The sequence below is a fragment of the Callospermophilus lateralis genome, chromosome 4, assembly GCF_048772815.1.
Source record: "Callospermophilus lateralis isolate mCalLat2 chromosome 4, mCalLat2.hap1, whole genome shotgun sequence".
Lineage (NCBI taxonomy): Eukaryota > Metazoa > Chordata > Mammalia > Rodentia > Sciuridae > Callospermophilus > Callospermophilus lateralis.
In genome coordinates this window covers 28,626,476-28,649,781 of record NC_135308.1, presented here as the reverse complement: position 1 = coordinate 28,649,781, position 23,306 = coordinate 28,626,476, and the positions used below count along the sequence as shown (strand labels likewise).

The following is a 23,306-nucleotide window of genomic DNA, read 5'->3' as shown; positions in this document are numbered from 1 at the left end:
GTATCTAGCCCTTCCTCTGATCCTGTGACTTTGATACAATTAAGTAATGAGCTTCTGTCTTAAGTTGGATTCATGGATTTTAGACACATAGAGATCAATTTCTTCTTAGTTTTGGAAAAGCTACAATGGGAGCTGTCTGTGGGAATGTTTCCATGTGGGAATGGGTACCAGAGAAGCCAAGGAAGACCTGTCTGCAGAGAGGAAGTCTACAACAGATTTTAGTGAGGAACAGACTCAAGAAATGAAGAGAGTCCTAATAGCTTTCAGTCTTTGCTTCTAGTTCTCCATCAACCCATCTGTATTATCTTCAGCTTTCATAGATACTCCATATTCTTATAATAAGTAATTATCGAACTTGTTTGCACTGTATTTTTGTCATTTGTAGTCAAAGCTGTAACATAAAATTATGCCCAAACTAAAACTGAAATGATAGTAAGAAAATCTCTGCTAGAAATAGCCTCCTAAAACAAATTGATAAATAAGCCCTGATCCTATTTCAAACATCACTCTCTTCTAGGCTATCATTACCGGAATAGTCTGAACATTATGAAGTACACAAAACAGCATAGACAATAGCACCGTCACAGTTCATGTCAATAACAACCACACCTTGCAAATAAGGCAGTGGCTTAGTAAAATTAGCAAGTGGTCAGAACTGTCCTAAAGATAATAAAGAATGTTAAGTATAAACATATAAAACCTGTGGTAAACATTCTAAAAAGATTGTAAAAAGATAGGGTTTTAACCATGTGATGATGAAAAATGTGAGTTTTACTTTTATTTAGGATATAGAAGTGAACATAGCTCCACCCAAACATGGAGAGGAAAACTTACATTATTTACAAAGCCAAACATTTACTAAAATTTATAACAGACATGAGGTTGCAAGTCAATCATGTAGGCAAAATTCCAAAATGACCAGTCCCATTGTGAGGAAAGTCAGAAAACACATATGGCAGGACATAGGAAGAAGAGAAGACCACCCTGAAAATGGGTAAGGAAACATACTGAGTGTGAGCAAGCATGACAGTTCAGAATCCCCGAGTCCCAGAAGAGAGTCTGCACTCATGGCATCCATTGCTGAGATGGGCAAGAGGAGGAAGAGTCAGGGCAGGAGACCTGAAAGAGCTGTCTTTTGTGGGATGACACCTGTCTTTATGAAGCTCTGTCTGCTTCTTGAACACTTCTCTAACACAAAGTCTTAGAAAGTCTTAAGCTGCTGTAGCAAAAGGAGAGGTAGAAAGAAAAGCAGCCAGGACATCTCCACTGCTCATATAATCAATTTACACTGATTTTACAAGTTTCAGCAGTCTGCAAAGGGGCAGAGTAGGAAACTCCTGCAACCGGGCCCAGGCAAAGATGATTCTCTGGTGAGAGAGAGGGGGCAGCAAAAGCCACCTGTCCTTAGGGGTGAGACAGGAAATCAGCATTGGCACAAAATCTTGCAATTATTGAAGAAAAATCTGCTTCCACTGAGAAAGAGGTAGGAAACTTTAGGACCCAAGAACACAAAGAGAGGTAAGGTAGAGTTTATGAGAAAAAGGACAGTAACTACTAGAAAACTGCAACCCTTATACACACATGTACAGGACCTGACCAAGACTCATGCTCATCCAGAAGAAATAAGAACCTCCATGGTCACAACCATGAGCTTCTCACTGGGTAATAATCAACAGTGGTCTCCACTAAGGAAGTGGCAAGAGTAGAGAGATTCCCTACGTGACAGGAATATGCAGGATCTGTTGGGAGCTGGGAGCAGAGCAGAAATGCAGAGAAACAACACACTGAGCAGCAGAAGCAGCTGGAGCTTTGAAGTCCTTGGTGAACTTCAGGAGGCAACCACAGCCCACCAGAACCCAGGCCAAGTTCCACCAACTCCTTAGGAGATCCACTCAGTTTCCCAAACTAATGAGCTGACAGAAGAGGCATTCTGGGATTCAGTCTCTCCTAGAAGTAATTTCTGGGATTCTGCTTTTGTTTTTCTGTACATTCTGTCTGGGATTCAAAGAATACATATATGTCTACACCACATGCACACACTGAAAAATCCAATATCAAGAGATAACACAGTCACTGGAAATAGATTAAAAAATGTCCCAAATGTTGGAACTATGAGACATGTAGTGAAAGAGTAACATTAAATTAAAATTAAGAGATGCATTATAGACAATCCTATTTTATATATCAGTCATTAATATATTAGTGATTAATATATGAGATGATCTAGTATAAAGGCACATGAAGAGATGAGAAATTCCTGTCAGAGAAATAAAAAACAGAATTCCTTCAAGGGGCAGATCAGCAGACTTCACACAGCAGAGGAAAACACACAAACTTGAAAATAGATGAACAGAAATTATCCAAACAAAAAGACAGGTATTCTTTAGACATAAAAAATATCCTTAGTGTTTACTCCAAAGTCTCCAATTTCCCTTTTGCTTTCAAATTCAACTCATGACTGTATTCTTTATGTGAGATAGACTTCCTTTTACTTTTCTGTGTTGTAGGTCTGCTGGTGTTGGATTCTCTTATATTTCTTTATTTTTTGGTGTGTGTGTGTGTGTGTGTGTCTGTTTGTTTGAAAGTTTTTATTGTACCTTCATTCTTAACAGATATTTTCAATGGGCTTAGAATTCTCAGTTGAAAGGCTTATTGTCTATTCGGCAATTTAAAGAGGTTGTTCTGTCTTGCGGAGTTTCTGATGAGAAGTCTAATGTATTTTTTAACTTTGTTCTTTTGTATATGATGTTTATTTTTATCTGGTTGCTTCCTGGATTTCTTTTGATCTTTGGTTTTTAGCACGTTGGTTGGGTATATGTGAGAGATATTTGTTTTTATTTGAAGTTCTTTTGAGTTTTTGAGTCCAGGATTGGATAAGGAAAATTTCAGGTCACTGAACTCTTCAAAAGATATCTTCTGCCCAATTATTTCTTTCTTTTGCAATTCTAGTTAAAAGTATGTTAGACCATTTGACCTTGTTCCACATCTTCATTAATTCTGTACAATTCTTGGTCATTACTTCTTCTGTTTTCTTCCTGGGCCTCCAAATACATTAGAACATTTAATACTGTACCAATATTAGGTCTCCACACACTCTTTGAGAAAATCAGGAGGGGAAAATTCCCAATTCATTTGGAGACCAGCATTATCATAATGCCAAAATTAGACAAAGATACTGAGACGAAAATAAATCCATAGGCCAATATTGCTCATGAAGACAACTGCAAAAGTCCTCAATAAAATAAATCCAGCAAAACATAGAAAGGGTAATATATCATAAAAAGGTAGAATGTGTCCTGAGAATGCAAGTCATTTAAAATTCAAAAAATCAAACAGTATAATTCAGCATATATTACGGTTTGGATGTGAGGTGTTCCCCAAAAGCTCTTGTGTGAAACAATTCAAGAAGGTTCAGAGGAGAAATTATTGGGTTATAGCCTTAACCTAATCAGTGAATTAATCCCTAATGGGATTAACTGAGTGGTAACTGGAGGCAGGTGGTGTTTGGCTGGAGGAAGTGGTTCATTGGGAGTGTGGCTATGGGGAATATATTTTGTATATGTAGAGTGGAGACTCTCTGCTTTCTGATCACAATATGATTTGCTTCCCTCTACCACACTTTTCTGCCATGATGTTCAGCCTCATCTTGAGCTCTAAGGAATGGAGTCTGCTGTCTGTGGATTGAGACCTTTGAAACCATGAGCCCTCAAATAAACTTTTCCTTCTCTACAATTATTCTGGTCATATCTTTTAGTCACAGTGGTGAAAAAGCTGACTAAAATACCATAGAAACAAACAAGAACAGCCATGTAGTGATTAAAATAGATGGAGAAAAAATACTTGAAAAAATGTAATATTCATTCATGATTTAAATTTTCAAAAAAGCAGAAATAAAAGGAAACTTTTCCAATCTAATAAAGGACATCCATAAAAAAAAAAAATCACTGAGAACGGGCAAAGTGTACAAGTGGCACACAGAAGGTATTTATTACCCTAAAGTATTTAATTTAGAATCTTTATCACACTTCAGTCTTTCCTAAAAAGTTATTTAACAGATTACAAAAAATATATCTAAGCTGTAAAACCCTTTTATAATTAGTTTATGATAGGTCTCATGAAGACATCTTAGCAAACTAAGAATTATTGTATCATCTCTTGCATATCATATTAGAGGTTGATACCATTTAAACTTCAATGAACTACAAAAGTGATTAAGTATAAAGCTTTTCCAGAATGGCAAAGCCTACAAAATATTTCAGATATAGCTTCTGGTTTGAGTATGTATACTAAATTATAATCCGTTATAAATCACAAAATTACAAAAGTATTTTGGAGATATTCATTAAAAATATCTTATAAAATAATAGACCAAAATGTATCGATTTTGACTGAAAACAACAGCTTGCAGAGTTGGTAGGTCTAGATGAGTAGACATATAGATATATGTTCATTGTATGGACAATATATGTGACCAAAGTCAATAAAGATTATATTTGGCAGTGGGATCCTGAATGCATTATTGTATACTTTTTCAGTTTGTTCTAGTATTTGTTATGTTTATAACAAAAAATTGAAAATGATTTTTGCCTTGCTTCAGCTGAAGAGTTACTGTTCAAAAACAGGAAAGCCAAGTATGGTGGTGTATGCCTGTAATCTCAGCAGCATGGGAAGCTGCGGCAGGTGGATGGAGAGTTCAAAGCCAGTCTCAGCAATGGTGAGACACTAAGCAAGTCAGTGGTTAAGTGCCCCTGAGTTCAATCCCTGGTACCTACCCTCATCCCATAAAAGTATAGACACTACTAACACTACAACTGTGCCCGTAAAATAAATGTGTATAAAATAATTTTCAGTATTCTATGGCACTATTATGAATACTTAGATACCTCATCTGCTAACAGAAGCAATCACACTCTAATTTGTATTTTTCTGAAGTATGGATTTTTACATGGCAGATTTCCTTAGAGTGGACTGCACCTGTATTCTACTTTATAAACAAATGAATCCCAGAGGATTCACAGTCTGCACAGTGAAATACACATGTCTTATGATTAAAATCCATGGGCAATTTTGATCATGAAAAGCTTGGTATTAAGGGAAAACCATAAGAAATCTGTAAGCATGTTTCCTGCTACATGTTCTCTAAAATGCAGACCAGTGTTCTGGGTAGAAAATAAGTAATAAATGAATACTAAATTTCTATGTCAGGCTCACAGACCTGCAGCCTCACAAAAGGATCACATTTACTTGACAGTCATCCATTCCCCTAAAAAGCATAGGTTGGGAGTGCAGGTTTTGAGCTTATGTTATGTTGTGAAAGGGGATTCAGTTGATTTTAAGTTGTTGAGTTTAGATTCCAACAGCTGATATGCCACTGACCTTGAATTGTTACATAAAATAGCTGTTAAGGTTGCAAGAAACCAGAGGCAAACCATTGCATTCTCTTCCTATCCTCATCTGGAGATAGGTACTCTCCAGGGATGGTACTCTGGTCATGTAGATTGAGGAAGTGATTGCCCTTGTTTGGAACTTCATGGGACACTTACTGACAGCTCTACACTGAGAAATGATTCCTTCCTTATCAGTCTGCTGGAGAACACCTGATAAAGCCTCCTTTTCATTTTACAGAAATAAATCTTCACCTACCATCAGAGAATCAATAACATATCAATGTTCTCAACTATGGTGCATGGATTCCATTGTGTCCTACTCTGACCAGAGCCAAGGGTTTTCAATCACATCAATCTACAACAGCAGTAATGTAACCTGCAATATATCATTACTGCATGAACCAGTAGGCATATGCTGATGTTATCAATCCCAGACTAAGAAAAACTATGAAGTGACAATGTTGTCCAAGGACAGCAGCTGCTGACAATGAAGAGAGAACACCTCAAAGGAAAAGCAATTACATAAACCTGAAGTACTCTAAATATGTGGTAGATGAGATGCAATAAATAACAATCATAGAATCACACCATCTCTTTGTAAGCTTTATTCACCTTCAGTTAAAAGTACAGGGTCTAATAACAACTCTTTTCTTTAAAGAAGGTGATAACAGTTCAATACCTTAAAAAAAAAAAAAAAAACTAAAGAGGATTTAAGGAAGCAGGACCCATCTTTATAGTTTGCAATAGCTTAGGCTAAATCCAGAAAAGACAGACTTAGATTCAATAGACATATTAACTCATAGACCTTTTTCATTTTCCTGCAAAAATTAAGTAGATGACCATGCATTGCAATTACATACATTTTGACACTTTTCATCTTTAAGTTAATCAAGCAGTAGACTGCTTATCCTTTGCCAACACAGTAGCCATGAATTTCCGTAAGAACTCTGAAACAATGGAGAACCTGTTATTTCTGAGAAAGTTTTTGAATTCAATAAGTTCCCAAATTCTGTTGAAGGTTTCAGAAAAAGAAGGAAGACAGAAAAATACAAAAAAATCTAGTGATACATTTAAGCCAAAGTAGGGCCTGTCACAAATATAAAATAACTGATGCTACTGAATGCAATGAACATTTGATGACAAGAGGGGAGATAGCAGTGCAGGGAATTTGGAGAATAGCAAAACAGAGATGTGCTGCACTAATGCATCTTGGGAAGCCCTGCTAGCCTATCCATTTTTTTTAAAGAAATAAATTGACTAGCCTCCAAGTAATGATGACATCACAATTTATTCTTCTTCTGCTTATTGCTTTCCAAGATAGAATCTCAACCTCTTATATTAGAGCTCTCTTAAACATAGAGTACTTTCTACATGATTAAATGTGACACCTGGCAAACTGTAAGAAAAGCCTTCTACACATCCTTTAAATAAGAGTGATAAGATGTATTGTACAGGTTTATCTTACCGTAAAGCTTTTGGGCCAAAGTACATAAAGAGCTCCTTCCCCAAAGTTTCCACACCACTGTAAACACATCCATTAAACAGTCGCAAAAAATTCTGTCTGGAATCTTTATTACTATTCAGTGCAACAGCCTAGAAGAAAATATACACATAAATGCACACACGTGTATGAACTCTAAACAAAATTATCATTTAATTCTTAAATGTATTTATATTACTTCATACCCAGGTGCATTCCAATGAGAAGAATAAGATCCAACAAGTCAAGTAATGTAATCAGCTGTTTACATACATTTTGTCAAATTACTATGCAGTCATTTAAAGAGAGCGGCCAAAAACATTAAGTGAAAAACGGTAATTGGCAGACAATCAAAAGGAGTTTCTTCCAGGATCATATAGCTGTGTGTATATGAAAATAAAGCACAGGAAAACAATGTGAATGTTGTAAAACCAGCAAGTGAAATACAGAGTCTTCCATTTCCAGAAGGACAGCCAAGTTCTCAGAAAGAGTATTTGAATAAACACTGCCAAAGTGATGTAAAATACGAAAACAAAGTATTTTTAATAGCACTGATGAATTTTGAAGTAAGGAATCATAAGGAGCTGAAAGCGAAATAAAAGTAGGCGAGAACCTTGCAAACAAGGTAAGCAGAGGCCTGAAGCCAGCTTTGCCATAAGGGTAATCATTAGACTTAAGGAATGTGACAGCTTCAGTGTCCACAGCTTTATGCCACAGGTCTCCTGAGAAGGGTAATCTAATTGGACACCTACCCAACTTTAACCACAATGTTAAAAATGAAGGGGAAATAAACTCACTTTTGCTTTTCTTTGTCAGTCTTGCAAAACCGAACGATACATTGTGAGGGTTACAATATATGTACTGAATACTATAATAAAATCAAGGAAATTATAAACATAAATATAAAATATAAGTTCTTCTATGGAGGAAGGACAGGAATGGGATTTACCTTAGATATTGGTCATGTTCTTAATAGGTCATATGTATACCAGTGTTCTGTATATAACTTTTTATGATTTAGCTATGTTTTATAAACATTTAATATTCATTCAAAATTTAAAACTTATAAATTTATAGCTACTATACAAAAACTTGTTCATGTAAATATATCTATACATTAATTCTTTATCCAAGGAAATCCTCATCTCTTAACTTCTTTACCCTTTTTCTCAATGGGCCTAAGAATCCTGAAGATTCTAAATGAAATCGTGGAAGGTATGAAGGGGTGGGGGACATGTCAAGGAGGTTATTATAAAAGAGCTTTGGATAGAGAGCCTAGAAGAAAGTCATGACTATTCCTTAGCTTAAGGTGGAATGATATTGCTCAGGAATTCTCAAACTTTTGGTTTAAAAGCAACTGTTACTGTATGTGCTTGAGGTGATATATCTACTCTGTTCCTTATTTTATAAGGTCAGCCCTTGTTTAAAAAAAAAAAGATATGACGATAGTGTTTAATTCAGAGAGATAACGGGCTGATTATATATATTTAAAGATTGAGAGTAAACATTATTCTTCCACAAACATACTGGGGATTATAATAGTGACACCAATGCCAGAATTTTCTAGCTGCCTAAAGTTCAAGGAATTTTAAAGGGCTTTGTATCCCTCTTTTGCATAAGTACTATAGAATTAATCACAGGTTTACAATGGCCAGTAACTATGCAAGAATAATTAAAAGTGGCAGCCTTCCATTTCTGCTCAAATCATAAGAATCTGTGGGGGAGTCTAGCATATCCTCAGAACTTCTGCCTCTGATTTCTCTTTCTCTCATGAACTTGAGAGCCCATCAATGAACATCAAGCACTGGCAAGGCAGGCTGTGTATTTGGTGAGGGAAAACATGATTCCACATCCGCCTTGCTTCTATAAATGAACCTGTTAGAGGCCTGAATTGAGAAGCAACAAGAGTCATGATGCTTTTCTGCCTCACAAGGGACTTTAATCCACTTAACATATACTTCAAGCCAAGTATAGATTACAATAGCAGGTTTCAAGGTAGGTTTCCATGACAACCAATTAGCATGCACAAAGTTCTTATAAAACTAAACAGGACACTTATAAAATGATTATACAGAGTTGGTGCAGATCTATCATAAGTAAACTTTGCCTTGGTATAAGATTAAGTTTTATATTTTGGAGACCTTAGATTGAAGGTCTTCTACATTGATTTATGAATTAATAGCTCAGAATCTTGTTTCTCTACCACTACAAATGTAAGCAACTTCTTAGCCTCCCCCAATATTATTTATTAGCAAGTGGTTTTAATCATGCCCTCAGCTTCTGTCAGGGATCCCAGAAAAGACTGTGAGATGAATTTTACCATTTTTAGTATGTGTAGCCACCTTCCCCCCACCCGCCCCCCCCCACACACATACACACATTCACACTCATACATAGCTTTCCCTAGTCCTTGGTTAGAAGGGAATTAGCTACTACTTTTATCATTGTGTTTTATTTTCCTTTAGTCTTTTAGTTTTCCAATTCACATCACAAACTCAACATCTATCCCGTATCTGATTGGCTGATTAAAAAAAGTTTTCTTTCAGCTGTTACATGATCATCCAGCCCTACGCCTGACTGGCCCTCTTCCTTTCCTCCCAACATGGAAAACCTCATGACTAGTTTGCTCTCACTTCTTGCTGGCTTCCTGCCCAGACCTGCTTTCCTCTACTCAGTTCTGACTTTACCATGTTTTAGGATGATCCCTGGCAAAGAGACAGATAAGGTACCCTTGAAAAAAACAGTGCTGTCACAACACCTACTAAAACAGTAAATTGAGTCCCAACTGTCTCATTACTAAATTAACAGCTGATAAGACTGTACATCATTTTAATAAAATCTCTAGAAGCCAATAGCTATAACAGTTCATGTTATTTACTGTGTCCACAACACAGACATTCTCTGACCACAATCTTTTCCATTAAAAATGGATCAAAACCAAGTATGGTAGCATATGCCTGTAATCCCAGCGACCTGGGAGGCTGAAGATCGAAAATTCAAGGCCAGCCTCAGGAACTTAGCATGACCCTATCTCAAAATTAAAAATTAAAAGGGTTAGAAATATAGTTTTCAGTGGTATAGTGCCCCTGGGTCAAGCCCTAGTAAATCACACAAACAATTCATGGCTGTTTAATTAGATTAATTCATTTTAGAAAAATTTATTGATTTTCTACTGTGTGTGAGGTTTTGTTCTAGAAGCTGAGGATGTCAATAAACAATTAAATTCATCCTGCCCTTAGGGAGGTTATCTTCTAACAGGTGAAGAGAAGGCAACAAACTTAAGAACACAATATGTCAGAACATCTGAAAAGAAATCCAGATGAGAAAGAGATCAAGATTGGGGAGGGGAAACAGTGAGCAGTTTGGAAGGGCAGCCACAATTTCATTGGGAAATTGGCATTTGAGCAAGTTTTACATGAGCTGAGAGAGAGAGCCATAATTCTGAAATGGCAGAATTGGCAGTGTGAAGCACCTGGAATCCTGTGGGCCAGTGTGGCCATACCATAGACAATAAGAACAACATTAGAGATTTGATTTATGGGCTATGGACTCCCATGGGTTCTTGGGCTGTCTACCAGAACAACCAGATAAAGCCACATTAGCATAGGAACAATGTTGTTTATTCTTATGCAAGGAGATCAATCTCAGACTGGCTCAAATGAAGGAAAATGGTACACAGCTTTTATGGCATCAATGGGTAGGCAGAAACCTGGTTTCTTGCTGATGTCACAGGTAGAAGTTGAGTTTTAGTTGCATATGTGCTCTTCTACATGTTTCTCCATGTGTCTCAGTACCATCTTAAGTCTCTAACTGGGAGTGTGATTTCTACTTGGGGGTGTGATTTTTACTATGCTAATAAAGGTAACTACAGGTTACTTTACTGACCATCTTATGCATGCATTTGCCCCTTAACACCTGAATTTGCTCCTTACCATCTGAGAGAGTCTCCAATATTATTTTCAGAACAGAACAAACTATTATCCTCTCTCACTGGGTCGATTTTAATGAACTTGTTCTTGGCTTTCACTTCTTATTATCTCTGCTGACCACATACATAGTCTTTGAATGTTGAACTGATGTACCAACCTTCGGACTCCAGGTATGTTCTTAATTCCATATCCCTAAAGTTTGGTCTACATTTTAACTTCTGATTTTTTGGCATGTTATTTTTTTTTTAATCTCATAAATTGAGAGCTAGATTAGCTTTCACAATAGGATAAGAGTGAGTAGCCAAAAGGATACAATCTAAGCAGTCACTTTTTCTCTGATAGTAGTCAAACAGAAGAAAAATATGATCTACATTATTATTTTATATATACTCCCTGGCTGCTGACTAGAATTTTGGTTGAGGGGCTAAAAGCCAAAAAAATACTTCAAATACTACTGAAAAATCCAGCTAAGAGATGGAGATCTGAATCAATGGAGACAGTGAAAATTGGTCAGATTTTTAAACATATTTTGAAGATAAGACAAAAAGTACTTGCTAGTGAATTTAATGTGGGAGGAGAGAGACATGGGTTCAGAATAATTTACTTTTAGCCTGAACAGCTTAAAAGAGAAATGCCATCCAATGAGATGGGGAAGATTTGAGTAGAACACATTAGGAAGGGAAAAACAGCAGTTTTAGACATGTTAAAGTTGAGATGTTTATTAAAAAGAACTGTCCAGGTCTGGGGTTGTGGCTAAGTGGTAGTGTGCTTGCCTAGCATGCATGAAGCACTGGACTCGATTCTCAGCACCACATACAAATAAATAAAAATAAAGATCTGTCAAAAAAAAAAAAAAAAAAAAGTCCAGTAAACAGATATAGGAGTCTGGAGTTTAGGGGAAGATTCTGAGCTGAAGACATGGATTTGTTCAATGATCAGCAGAGAAATGGTATCTAAAGCTGCAACACTGGATGAGACAGGGAATATATGTAGATAAAGTGGGTCACGGGAACTAGGTCTGGGGCTCTCCACAGGGAGAATCAGCAAAAGAACACTATGAAGTCAGAAGGAAGGAGGAGGAAGCAGCAAAGGTGACTGAGAAGGCAGACTGCAAGGTAGAAGCAAAACTAAGCAAGTCAGTATCTTAGAAGCAAGTGAAAATCATGTTCCATGTAAGAGGGTATGTCAAGGGCTGCCAACAAATCAAGTGAGATGAAGGCTGAGACTGGACTACTGGATTTAGCAATGTAGTAGTAATTAGTGACTAGAGTTTTAGAGAAGCCCTGGTGGGAAAAAGCCTGGTGGAGGGTCCCATGATCAAAATGCCAAGGTTTAATTTTTCAAGAGCAGAGTTGAAACTTCACCCATAGCTGATGCTGAGGAGTAGTTTTCAAACCTCCTGGCAGGATTAAGCCCTCAAGCCATCAAAGACTGTCTTGAAGCATTTATCTACACTGTTAACTATCAGAAATTTTATAAAGATCTAAACATGGAAAATTTGGCCATTTAGTAAAAGAAAATCTCAGTGGATGGTCCTTAAAACCTTTATGGTTACAAGCCACTTATTAACAAGACAAAGGAGAATAACTGTCCTTGTAAATAAATCCTGTTGTGCTTGGAAGGAATAGTCCAAAGATATAAAGGCCAATATACTTAAAATGCATGAGACCATTATATATCTTTACACAGCTGCCAGTGAAAAGTGAAATATGCTGTCCTGCCTGACAGAGCCTCAAAGAGAACCTCAAACCTAATCTTTAAAGGTGTAAAATTGCCTTACTTGTTCTACTGGTGTTTCACCTATGTTCCATAATTGAAAACAACATAAATATGACATCAAAAAAGAAAAATTGAAAGTCACGAAATTAAGGGCATACAAATGCTGAAAAAGATGTTTACGGCCCAATGAATATGAATATTATAACGCAGCTATTGACAGAAGGACAAATGGAAGAATGGTTATAGGTGGAGAAATACTTGTGTTTCACTTTACCTGAATTTATCAAATCACTTCTGTGCAGCAGAAGCTTTTCCAGCTACAGATGCTGTGTGACCTTGGCTTGAATATGTTCAAGAATTAGTTTTTTAAATACCTGATGAGGTGTTTGGGAATTGAAATGAAATGCTGGTATAACCTCAACCTTGCTTACATATATAGTTTATAATTCTCTCTGGTTCTAAGGTTTCCCCCCTTGGGCAGTTGAATAATGTTGAGACATTCTACTCGTCACACTTAGCATAGCATTTTCTAAACCATAGTCATGGTATTTACTACTCTGAATTATTATTTGTGTGTGACTTGTATTTCTTCCCTATCTGAAAAAGCACATTGGGGGCTGTAACTCATGTTTAGCTAGGATCTTCAAGGGCTTTACACAATGCCTGGGGTTCAGCAAATGTATGTAGGATTAAACAGATCCCTTCTCTCTTCTCTCCTAAAACTTAGTGTAGCTTTAAAAAACAGGCTCACTGTCTCCCCCTACCATACCTATCTTGCTTGACCTGTTCTAAGACTTAAAAGCAAAAAAATTCTACTCTAACCATCCTTTTAAAAAAAATCTATTAACATCTCTCAGTCCCTTATTTTCATGTGATCTGCAATGGAGATTTAAATGTAAGAGGACAAAATTCTCATAACTATTGAATGCTACATGGAAGTAAAATACCACATTTACCAGAATTTCCCATAAATTAAAGTGTTTAATGAAAAGAGATTGAGGCATGTGCAGCAACAAGTCCCGAAGCACCCGCTTTGTGTGTGTGTGTGTGAGAGAGAGAGAGAGACAGAGAGAGAGAGAGATGTTTATTTAGCACCAAACAGCTGCTTTAAAAACAATGTTTTTAATACTACATTTTTGTTTGGAGAAAAATTGAAAAATTATAGGTAAAGATTATTTAATTTACTTGTCCATTATTCAGGAGCTTCACTTAGATACTATTATTTCTAAAATGAGTTCTACATACCACTTGGGACAAAACAAAAATTTTGCCAATCAATATACTCTTCACTTTTTTTTTTAAACAATTCCATTTTAATGGAAAATTCTGATATATCAGTGATGGCTTGTTTCACTTATGTTGTGAGCTACTGTGTACAAACAGGGTGAGGCTTTCACAATAAACCTAAGATTTACAGGCTATTCCCTTGTCTACTATGGAATCTAGGGTTATCACCTCATTCTACAAGCTCCTGATGCCTAGACAAATTCAAAAATTAATTTCCACAAGCCTATTATCTTTTCTGTAACTATACACAATTGCCCAATATATACTTGACTTTCTCATGTTGACCCTTATAATCCTGTTACTGTATTATTTGAACATTTCAACCTTTTTATTTTCTGAAAGAGATGAAAATCTCCTTTGCCACAATTTTAAGTATGATTGAGTAGGGTTCACCTTCCCATTTTCAAGTGGCTTAATAATATGAAATCTTCAAAACAACATATATTTTCAGAGACAGCACATGATTTATTGCACTGATTACCATTTATCCTGCCTATCCATGGGTGAACAAGGAAGATGAACTTTTCAGAGCAGAATAAGACTTTTTCATAGATAAATGTTTCAACTTTACTACAGTTACATATTTTCCCCACAGAGAAGAAAATGTCATATATTTTCATATTCTCTCCTCATCCTTCCTCACATGATCTTTTCTCCCATAATATAACAATTCTCTTAATCAGAGATCGCTTATCTGCCAATCTAAACCATCAAAAAACCTAATTTTAAAATGGTCTCTAAGCTCCAAACTGAAGGTCATTAGGTCTGTATACTCTATAGTTTTTAAAGACCAGGTCCTTTGAGCACTTATCCAGAGACATCAACTGAGTACAGACCCTTTATAAGGGTAGAGGGTGTTCCTGAGGTAAATGGGTCTGGTGAGAAGAACTGATGTAGCAGAGAAAGGGACAAGTTCCAGGATATTTACTTTGCAAGGCACTAAGAGTTTAATATGTCCTCTAATTTAATCCCGACCACAAAAACTAAGATGGGGCTATAAGAATCTTCAAATTGGAAGTAAAAAAGAGTATAAATAAAAAACCAAGTTGATCAGATATTTGTTTCTCTACAGCACACTGAACAATATTGGATAAAAAGCTACAATGATCTCAGAAAATGACCTCCTTTAGATTGCTTATCTGCGAAGTAATTCGATGATATTGCTCTCTGTTATCCCCCATTTCATGATCCATTATAATTCTGGATACTGATAATGATGATTCTAAGTCACTAAGGAGAAATAATTACCAATAACCCCCCTAAGAAGGCAAAATGTATATAACACATGCTATATACAATATTTGGAAATTCCTTTGGCTACTTAAAAAAATTAGCTTCATTTAGCTGGAAAATGAATTTCTGTGAATTAATTCATTCCTTTAAATAATGGCAGTAGAATGAGCTAAGATTTTTTCCACTTTGGAGAAGGGGAAGGTAGGAGAAAAACTTATTATGAGGTTTCATTATTTTCATGTAGTAGGCATTTCCAAAACAAAAACATACTCATAAGGAGTATGAAATTTATTTTAAAACCTGTAATCATTTTGCACTATTAAAAACTTTGTTCTTCTCCATATATTCACTTTTATTAAATCTTAATCTGTTCATGATACTCTGATGTACAAAGATGAAAATAGCTAGAATGTTAAATGCATGCATCAAATGTTAAGAAGTCATAGGAATAACCAGGAGATCATGTTTCAAATGAAATGAGTGCTTATAAATAAACTGTTTCATATCCTACTTTGTGAAAGGAGATTGAAAACATATGCAGATTACACACTGATTTCACTAAAATATTGTATCCACCCAACAATTAAAATAGGAGGATTGACTCTTCAAAGCTCATTAGCCAAACACATTCATTTACATTCCAAGATTGTTTCTTACCATAAGGTTCTACAAGCTCCAGCAGAGTTTTATGCAATGTGCTTACACAGTTGCATAATTTTTATGCTGACAAGACAGTGGATCAAAACTCAGAGAATAATAGAGTACATACATGACTGGCAGATGCTGGGATCTTGTATAGCTAGGCTTTCTTCTTCAAAATGAGGATTAGTTGTCAAAGGCAGAGATACATTAAAGTGTTTTCTATGAACTTTAAATTTGAACAAAGAGAAATGCTATAAGACAAATAGTAACTGGTCATGATGACAGTTATCTACTGCGGTACAGGGTTTGCATTTTATTGTTTGGTGGGGTTTTGGAGTGATAATTATCTGAAATTTAAATATTTGATTTTAAGTACTCAATTTGTAAGTTTTTCATGTTCACTGTAAAAAATATAGCATATAGTTCTTATTTTAAAACGATGTTTGAGAAAATGAATCATTCCAAGCCAGTAGCAGAAAACATTTAATAGCTTTAATTTTTTGGCATAAATGCATAGAAAACAGGCTCATCTGTTACAATAATGATCTTTCAAGAAGTTTGTGACAACCTACCATGTTTTAATGAAATTTACTATGGATCCAACATCCCTCTCAAATGTAAAAGACTCTTCAGATTTACAAGGGTTATTACTATCATTATTATTTGGGGTATTAGAGAGGTTAAACCTGGATATATATTAATAATATCCATAAGGATATTATTAATTCCACGTTAATAGAACCAGACTTCTAATCCTAATCACAAAGATCTCTTCCAATTTGTAGGTTCCTCTATTAAAGTATCAAATATAATAGCTATAAATGCAAGTATGCAGCATAGTTAAGAGTACAAGTTTTGGAGTGAGAAAGAAGAAAGATCAAACCCTGGCTCATTCCTTTACTACTCATGTGATCTTGGGCAATGGGTTTAAACTTACTTGGAGCCTCACAATTCTTCTCAGTAGAATCAGGTTAATCCTTTTAGGTATTCTTTCTCATGACTAAATGATATTTAAAAGCACCTCATGCCTTGCAACCAGAGAAATTCATAATAAATTTAAAAGGAAATGTTCTTACTATTTTGCCTAAATTATAATGAGGTGATTATTTAAAACATTACATTAGACTCTTACTGCAGGAACCTTATCTTATTCATACTTAAATCCCCAGGAGCTAGCATAAGGCCTAACACAAAATACAAAATGTTGAATCGTGTAAATTACGACATTGATAAGAATATTCATATCATATTCATTGCTAAGCATTATGGTCTGTACTTTTGAAAGAGTGATTTTTTTTTTTTCCTCTCATTTAATCTTTACCATTAGCACCCAGTCCCAGTTCCTCACCTGAAACACTGTAGTAGACTACTGCATTGTCTGCTCTGGCTTTTCTCGTTTTTTTCTTTCTTTTCAAAGTGTAAATGAATCTTGTCACACTTCAAGGACTCCCATGGTTCTTATGACAAACACAGAGTCCCTAGTCTCATCTATAGTGTTCTCTGTGGTCTGCCTTCTACCCACCAATCAATATTATATCAAACCACCATCCCTGTTTCATTCTCCCTTTTCCATCCACACTGGTTTTCTTTTATTACTTCATATGCTAGAAGCTCTTTTTCTTTGTTCTGAGGCCTCCCTTCAGCACAGGTGCTGTCTATCTCCCACTCACCCCTTCATGCCTCAACTTTGTTTCATTCCCAGGAAAGCCTTCCATGAACTAAGTCCTTTTAGAAGCATGTCTCTCTCCTACAGAGAACTTATCAACATATATTTCTTTATGCTATTCTTCAATGAACGTTTATGTATCTTCCCAACTAAAACACACAATACACAGGGGAAGTGTTTGTTTTCACTCTCCAATGTGCCTTCAGTATTCAAAATTTTGTTGAATGAATGATTTTTATAAACATTAATATTCTTAAGAACCATTAAATTTCATCTCTACCGCACCCTGAAATGATTTTGAGAAACGTGATAATTTTTAAAAAAAGAAAGAAAAAAGTACAGAGTACTTACTGATATAGCAAGTCAGAGTAAATAGAAGGGGAATTGGAAGAAGATGCAAAACTTTTTCAAAGTTTGAAAAAGTATTTCCTCAGATTTAGAACCTCATTTTTTTTTTCAAGTCAGAAGCATATGCTAATTTCATAGCTGGCAACTTTTTTCTTTCCAGGACCAAAGGCTATGGGGAAGCTTTGCAGGAGAAATTGAAGTACAGCACAATATGCATGTATCCATGAAATACAATCATCCACACATCTGAAGGGCTTTAAAAGTATGATGGCTTAATCAGAATGTTTTCAGTACAGTTCTAAGTTCTTAACAAATGAATATTCCACCATCTGCAATGAATACCTGAGTGGCAAGAAGTTGTGCTACAATTTACTTTAAAAAGAAAAAAAAAAATAATTTAAGGGATCCAGAACTGGGTTTGACTGCTCCTTCATTAGATAGCAATATTGAGTAACAAGTTAGTGCTAAATTTCCTATGTGTAATTTTATAATTATTTGTTATTTGTCACATTATGAACCAACTGCAGAATATTAGTCAGTTAAGAAGCTCGGATTTTATGTTAAAAGCTTATTATCTTAAAAATGTGAAGAAAAAGCATGAGAGGTTGCTGAATAGTATTAATAGTGGAAAAGACAGCTGTAGACCGAAATAAACCATTTTTTTTCCTGGGTTATTAAAAAGTTACGCAGGGTGACTTTGAATAAAACACCTTCAAATCGATTCTATCCGCTCAGGCGGTAACAGTCTGGGCGCTCTAGCTAGGACCAACTTCTCCTTCCCATAAAGATAAACGTTGGAAAACGCGGGTCTCCAGGGAACTTGGACCAAGAGCAAAAGATACGGCACTACTGATGCTGGAAACCTGGGAGGGATTTTATTCCATTTCTCTCTGCATGCTCCATGGTCAGTAATTGGAGTAGCTCACCTGTGAAGAGATCTGGACCCTTGAGGCTGCCTGTAACAATGCGGGGCTCTCCAGGTTCGGCACAGCACTTCCCCGCACATCTATCACCGCCTGGCCTGGGAGCACTCGCGCCCGAATTTTCTCTCCGTTCAGAGTACACCCTGGTCCTTCCACCATCTCTGTAGTCTGTACTTTGGCCCCTAGTTGTAAGGCCTGAAGAGAAAATAGCTGCGCAACTTTATTTCTGCGCGGGACCTGACTGCTTGGAAAGGAAGTTCAAATCTCCCGCGCGCGTCCAGACCCGGCCCGGCCCCGCCCAGGCCCCGCCCAGGCCCAGGCCCCGCCCAGGCCCAGGCCCCGCCCAGGCCCAGGCCCCGCCCAGGCCCCGCGGAGGGCACCCCCTCGTGGTTGGGCGCAAGACGGTCCCTTGTGGCGCATGCGCCGTGGCTCACGCCTCAGGCTCGCCCTGTGCATTTTTGAGGAAATGCCAGTGAGGTGAGTTTGTACTGTGGAACTAGACTGAATGAACCGAAAGAACAGAGGAAATCAGGACTTGAGAAACTCCACGCTTATCTTTTTTTCTTTAAGGTTTTGCCCCTGTGTTTGAACTGTCCCGTTGACACAAATTTTCTGACCTGACCCTATAATCTGCCCTAAAATCCAAAGCTGTCACTGTCTGGCAGGCCTGTGTTGTTGTATACCTGTCCTAGCCTAAGTGGGATAAGAAGAACTGAGGGGAGTGTCATAGAGCAGACAGCTTTGATTTTTTTTTCTCCTATAGGTTTATCATGTTTTAGATTAAAAAAAAACCAGCTTTATATGTCAAATATATATTTTTATCTGTTTTTAAAACCTTCATATAGTGAAGTGAGCCTTACCCAAATCCATGCATCCATTTTGTTCCTGGATGTCCTGAGGTTAATGCTGTTTAAAATTGTTTTGTAAAGGGTAAGACTATGTATATTTGAAGGCAATGCATAGCTTTTCAGATTTACCCACAGCAAAGACGAATACACACATAGATATATGACACTACTTTCCATAGCTCCCAGGATGCTCTTTTTGCACATAATATATTCAACAAATATTAACTGAAATTGAAAAGGTTGGACATTTTAGTCCTTAAATACCTTTTCTGTTAGTTACATATATGAGTATGTAATACATACATATATATGTACATATATAATTCTTTTGAATTAAAATTAAATGCTTTTAGAAGACCCTTCTAAAATAAATATTATCAAAATTGGGTAATTTTTTAAATTTCTTTTTTAGTAATCTGTGTTTTCCTGAGGAAATTGGACCAGCTATATGTATTTGTATGGGTATCATTAGTGTAAATTTTTATATATATTTATTATCTTGTAGTTAGAAGACATTTTTATTAATATTTTACAGATGAAGAAACCGAGTTTTTTATGATTACATGTAGGGACTAACACAAATATCAAAAGAACCCAAGTTTTCTAACTCCTTATCAGTATTCTTTTCACTAATAACATAGTTAAGGGTTGATGAAACAGAAATGTCCAAAACATTAGATAAAACAGCTTTCTTCATGACCTCAAGTAGCCAATATACAGTATATAAGTACATAATACTAAGGAAAATTATTGGTGAGTGGAAGAAATTGCCAAAAGGATGTTTTAGGAACTAAAAATAAGTGTGAATTTTACTTCCAAAGCTTTTCATTAGTAATAAACATAATGTTTATTCTCTCTGAGGCACAAATTCAGGCTCTGGGGTACACAGTGACACAAAGGAATCTTTGTACACATATAAATTACAATGTAGTTAGAGATACTGGTATTTTAAAATATAACAAACAAATCTCATGCTTGGTACAAAAAAAGACATGGATCGTAGGGAAATTCAGTGAAAAAATAACAGTTTAGAATATGTTCAGAAAGAAATGGGAATTGAGTGACTACCTTAAGATTTAGGGGTGCTAGACCAATAGAAAGGAAAATTAAGGGAAATTTTTGTAAGGCAAATATGAGAAGATATGTGATTTGAGAGACAATGATTAATGATACAGTGTCAAGCTGGGAAACAATGGTAGACAATATTGAAAACATTCCTAGGAACTATATTGCAAAAAATATAGGGTAAGGAAAAGTAGAATTCATCTTCTTGGGACAGTAGGCAGCTGAATGAAGTTTTTGAACAAGTATAGGGATCTGAGTCATGAATTCACAAAACTTATTTACCGAATATCAAAACCAAATTTGGTAAATGACTTTTATTAAAGTTGCTAAACTGAAATTCAGAGGTCCATTCCGGCTGTGGAGAAGAACTCAAGGGTAGTTTGTATCCCTATTTGTTTATTATTCATTAAGGGTAGTTACTGATGGTAGGCCGGTAGAGTTTCCTGCAGGATGCCAAGTTGATATTGCTTCAAAAAGTCCTTCTTACAAAATGTAGTAATTATTCCAGATACTAGTGCTTCTCTGTGCCAGGCATTGCTCAAGGTGCTTTACAAATACTGACTCTTCATCCTCATAGCAATCCTCTGACGTTGAAACTATTGTTATTCTTATTTTTTCAGTGAAGGAACTGAGGCACAGAGAGGATGGGTAACTTGCTCAAGGTTATAGATACCGGAGTCAACTAAGGAAGCCACAGCCTTTGTCACATATTTTCACCAAGATCAATCATGTTACACTGGCTCTCATCCAAGTATTTTAAACAGCTTAAGAAATTATGGATTAGAGGAAAAGAAAACCTTTTAGCCTTGTATGGGGATTAAAAGTCTTCCTTCAACCCAGAATATTATGACGTACTTTGGATTATAAAACTTTGTTGGTACCCTTTCCTTAATAAGGTCTGTGGGCAGATATTTAGTTGGAATGATAAAAGTATACTATAGGAGGAATTTCTTTGTTTTACATAAATTACCTGAATATTTTTAACAAGTACAGAGATCCAGTCTCTCACAAAGTCTTCTTAATTTGAGCTTTGAATCAAGGAAAGTGTCTTCAGTGAGCATTATATGCAGGTGTTTTCAGTAGTACTTACTAAAGCCTCTCCAGTTTCTAAACATTAAGAGAAACTTTTAACATTAGACTACCAGAAGAATAATAAAATGCACAGCAACAGAAACCATTTTAACACTTTTATTGTTTGAAACATGTACCTAATGTTGGAACTTTGCAAATCAGTTGGTTTTGTTACAGTGTGAAGGCTGGGAATGCCCAGGTGACAGTTTTCTACCTGCAAAGTCAAAATTGAAACTGCAAAATCAACCATGCTCTTCTGATAAGGAAACTGCTTTGACATACTTAGCCTTTCCGTAGTGTTGTAAAACCAATGATTGTTGTGTGTGTTTTAATTTTAGCTTTGTTTTGCCAAAATCTCATGAAAGGAATTGTTTTTTCTAATTTAAGTTTAAACATATTAAGTAAGTAAATAGTTTCTGAATATCAACCTTAATTTTGAATCAAATAACTGAATAATTATTAAATACAAAACAGCTGATATTATCTCTTTTCGAGATTCTGTTTAGGAGAAAGAAAGGAAGAATTAATTTCTTTTCCGTTTGAAATAGAAAGCAAGGGAGTTATTTTCTGTCATGATCTTAGAACAACAGTCTTCATCAGCCTCAGACACTGGAGAATGTATTCAGGTTGAGGACTGAATTCCATCATTAACTCGGTCATTCAAAGAACATTTGTGGATAATAGTATATTCTAGGAAGAACACTAGACACCTAGATGAAGAAAATGGTCAAAGTTCTACACAACTCACAGACTAATGCAAGGAAAAGAGGGGAAAAAACGCCAACTAAATCTAATGGAGGTAACTTTCCAAGTGCTCTAAGTGTACATTCCCAGACATTAAAGCTAGATTTTGAGGATCTAGGTAGAAGGCAGAAAAATGTTTATAAAACAAGGAGGGTGTGAGAGCCTCTTCTTTGGGGGAACTACAAGAATATCTGGAGGACAGTAGAACAGGGACAGATGTCGGATAGGAGAATAATCAAGTCAGGGAAATAACCAAGAGACATAAGTACAGCCAGATGATGAGAAATCTGATATACCAAGAGGTGTGGTCATAATTTTGAAAATAATGGGGAATGAATAAAGAATTCTATGCAGGAATCTGAGAGAGATTGGTTTTTGAAAAGATCACCAGAATAGAACGAATATTCTCAGCTTGGGGCAATTTTGCCTCTCATGTGACATTTGATTCCAACTAGGGGAAGGAAATCTGCTACTTAATCTAAAGGGCCAAGGGCAGGGATGCTGTTAAATGTCATACAGTGCACTGGGCAAACCACCATAGCCAAGAATTATCAGGCCAAAAACATCAATTGACTTACATTGAGAAACCCTAATGTTGTATGTAAACAGTGGCCTCCCAAAATGTGTTCTAATCCCTGGAATCCTTGAACATATTTCCTTACATTATAAAAGGGACTGTGCAGGTATAATTAAATAAAGAATTTTTAAATGAGGGGGTTATATTGCATTATATAGTTGGGCCCAAAAGGTAAGAGTCTTTTAAAGAAGGAGGCAGGGTGGTCAATGGCAGAGAAGGTAATGTAAGGACAGATCAGAGTAAGTACAGATATGAGATGCTATACTGATACCTTTGAAAATGGTGGAAGGAGCCCTGATCCAAGAAATGTCAGAGACCTCTAGAAGCTAGAAAGGGCAAGGTGACAGAGTCTTCAATATAGCTGACAGAAGGAATCAGCTCAGTTGC

General features: G+C 36.2%; 1 protein-coding gene across 1 annotated transcript in view; it reads right to left on the bottom strand.

Annotated features, from left to right (window-relative positions):
* The window catches only part of Neil3 (nei like DNA glycosylase 3), a 43,184-nt gene extending 24,411 nt beyond the window's left edge, over positions 1-18,773 (bottom strand). Inside the window, exons 1-2 of the mRNA XM_076852383.1 lie at positions 18,618-18,773; positions 6,853-6,980 (exon numbers count right to left, since the gene is read on the bottom strand). Coding sequence (XP_076708498.1) covers positions 6,853-6,980; positions 18,618-18,773 — 284 coding nt within the window. The remainder of the gene's footprint in view (positions 1-6,852; positions 6,981-18,617) is intronic.
* Between the last annotated feature and the right edge of the window lie 4,533 nt (positions 18,774-23,306).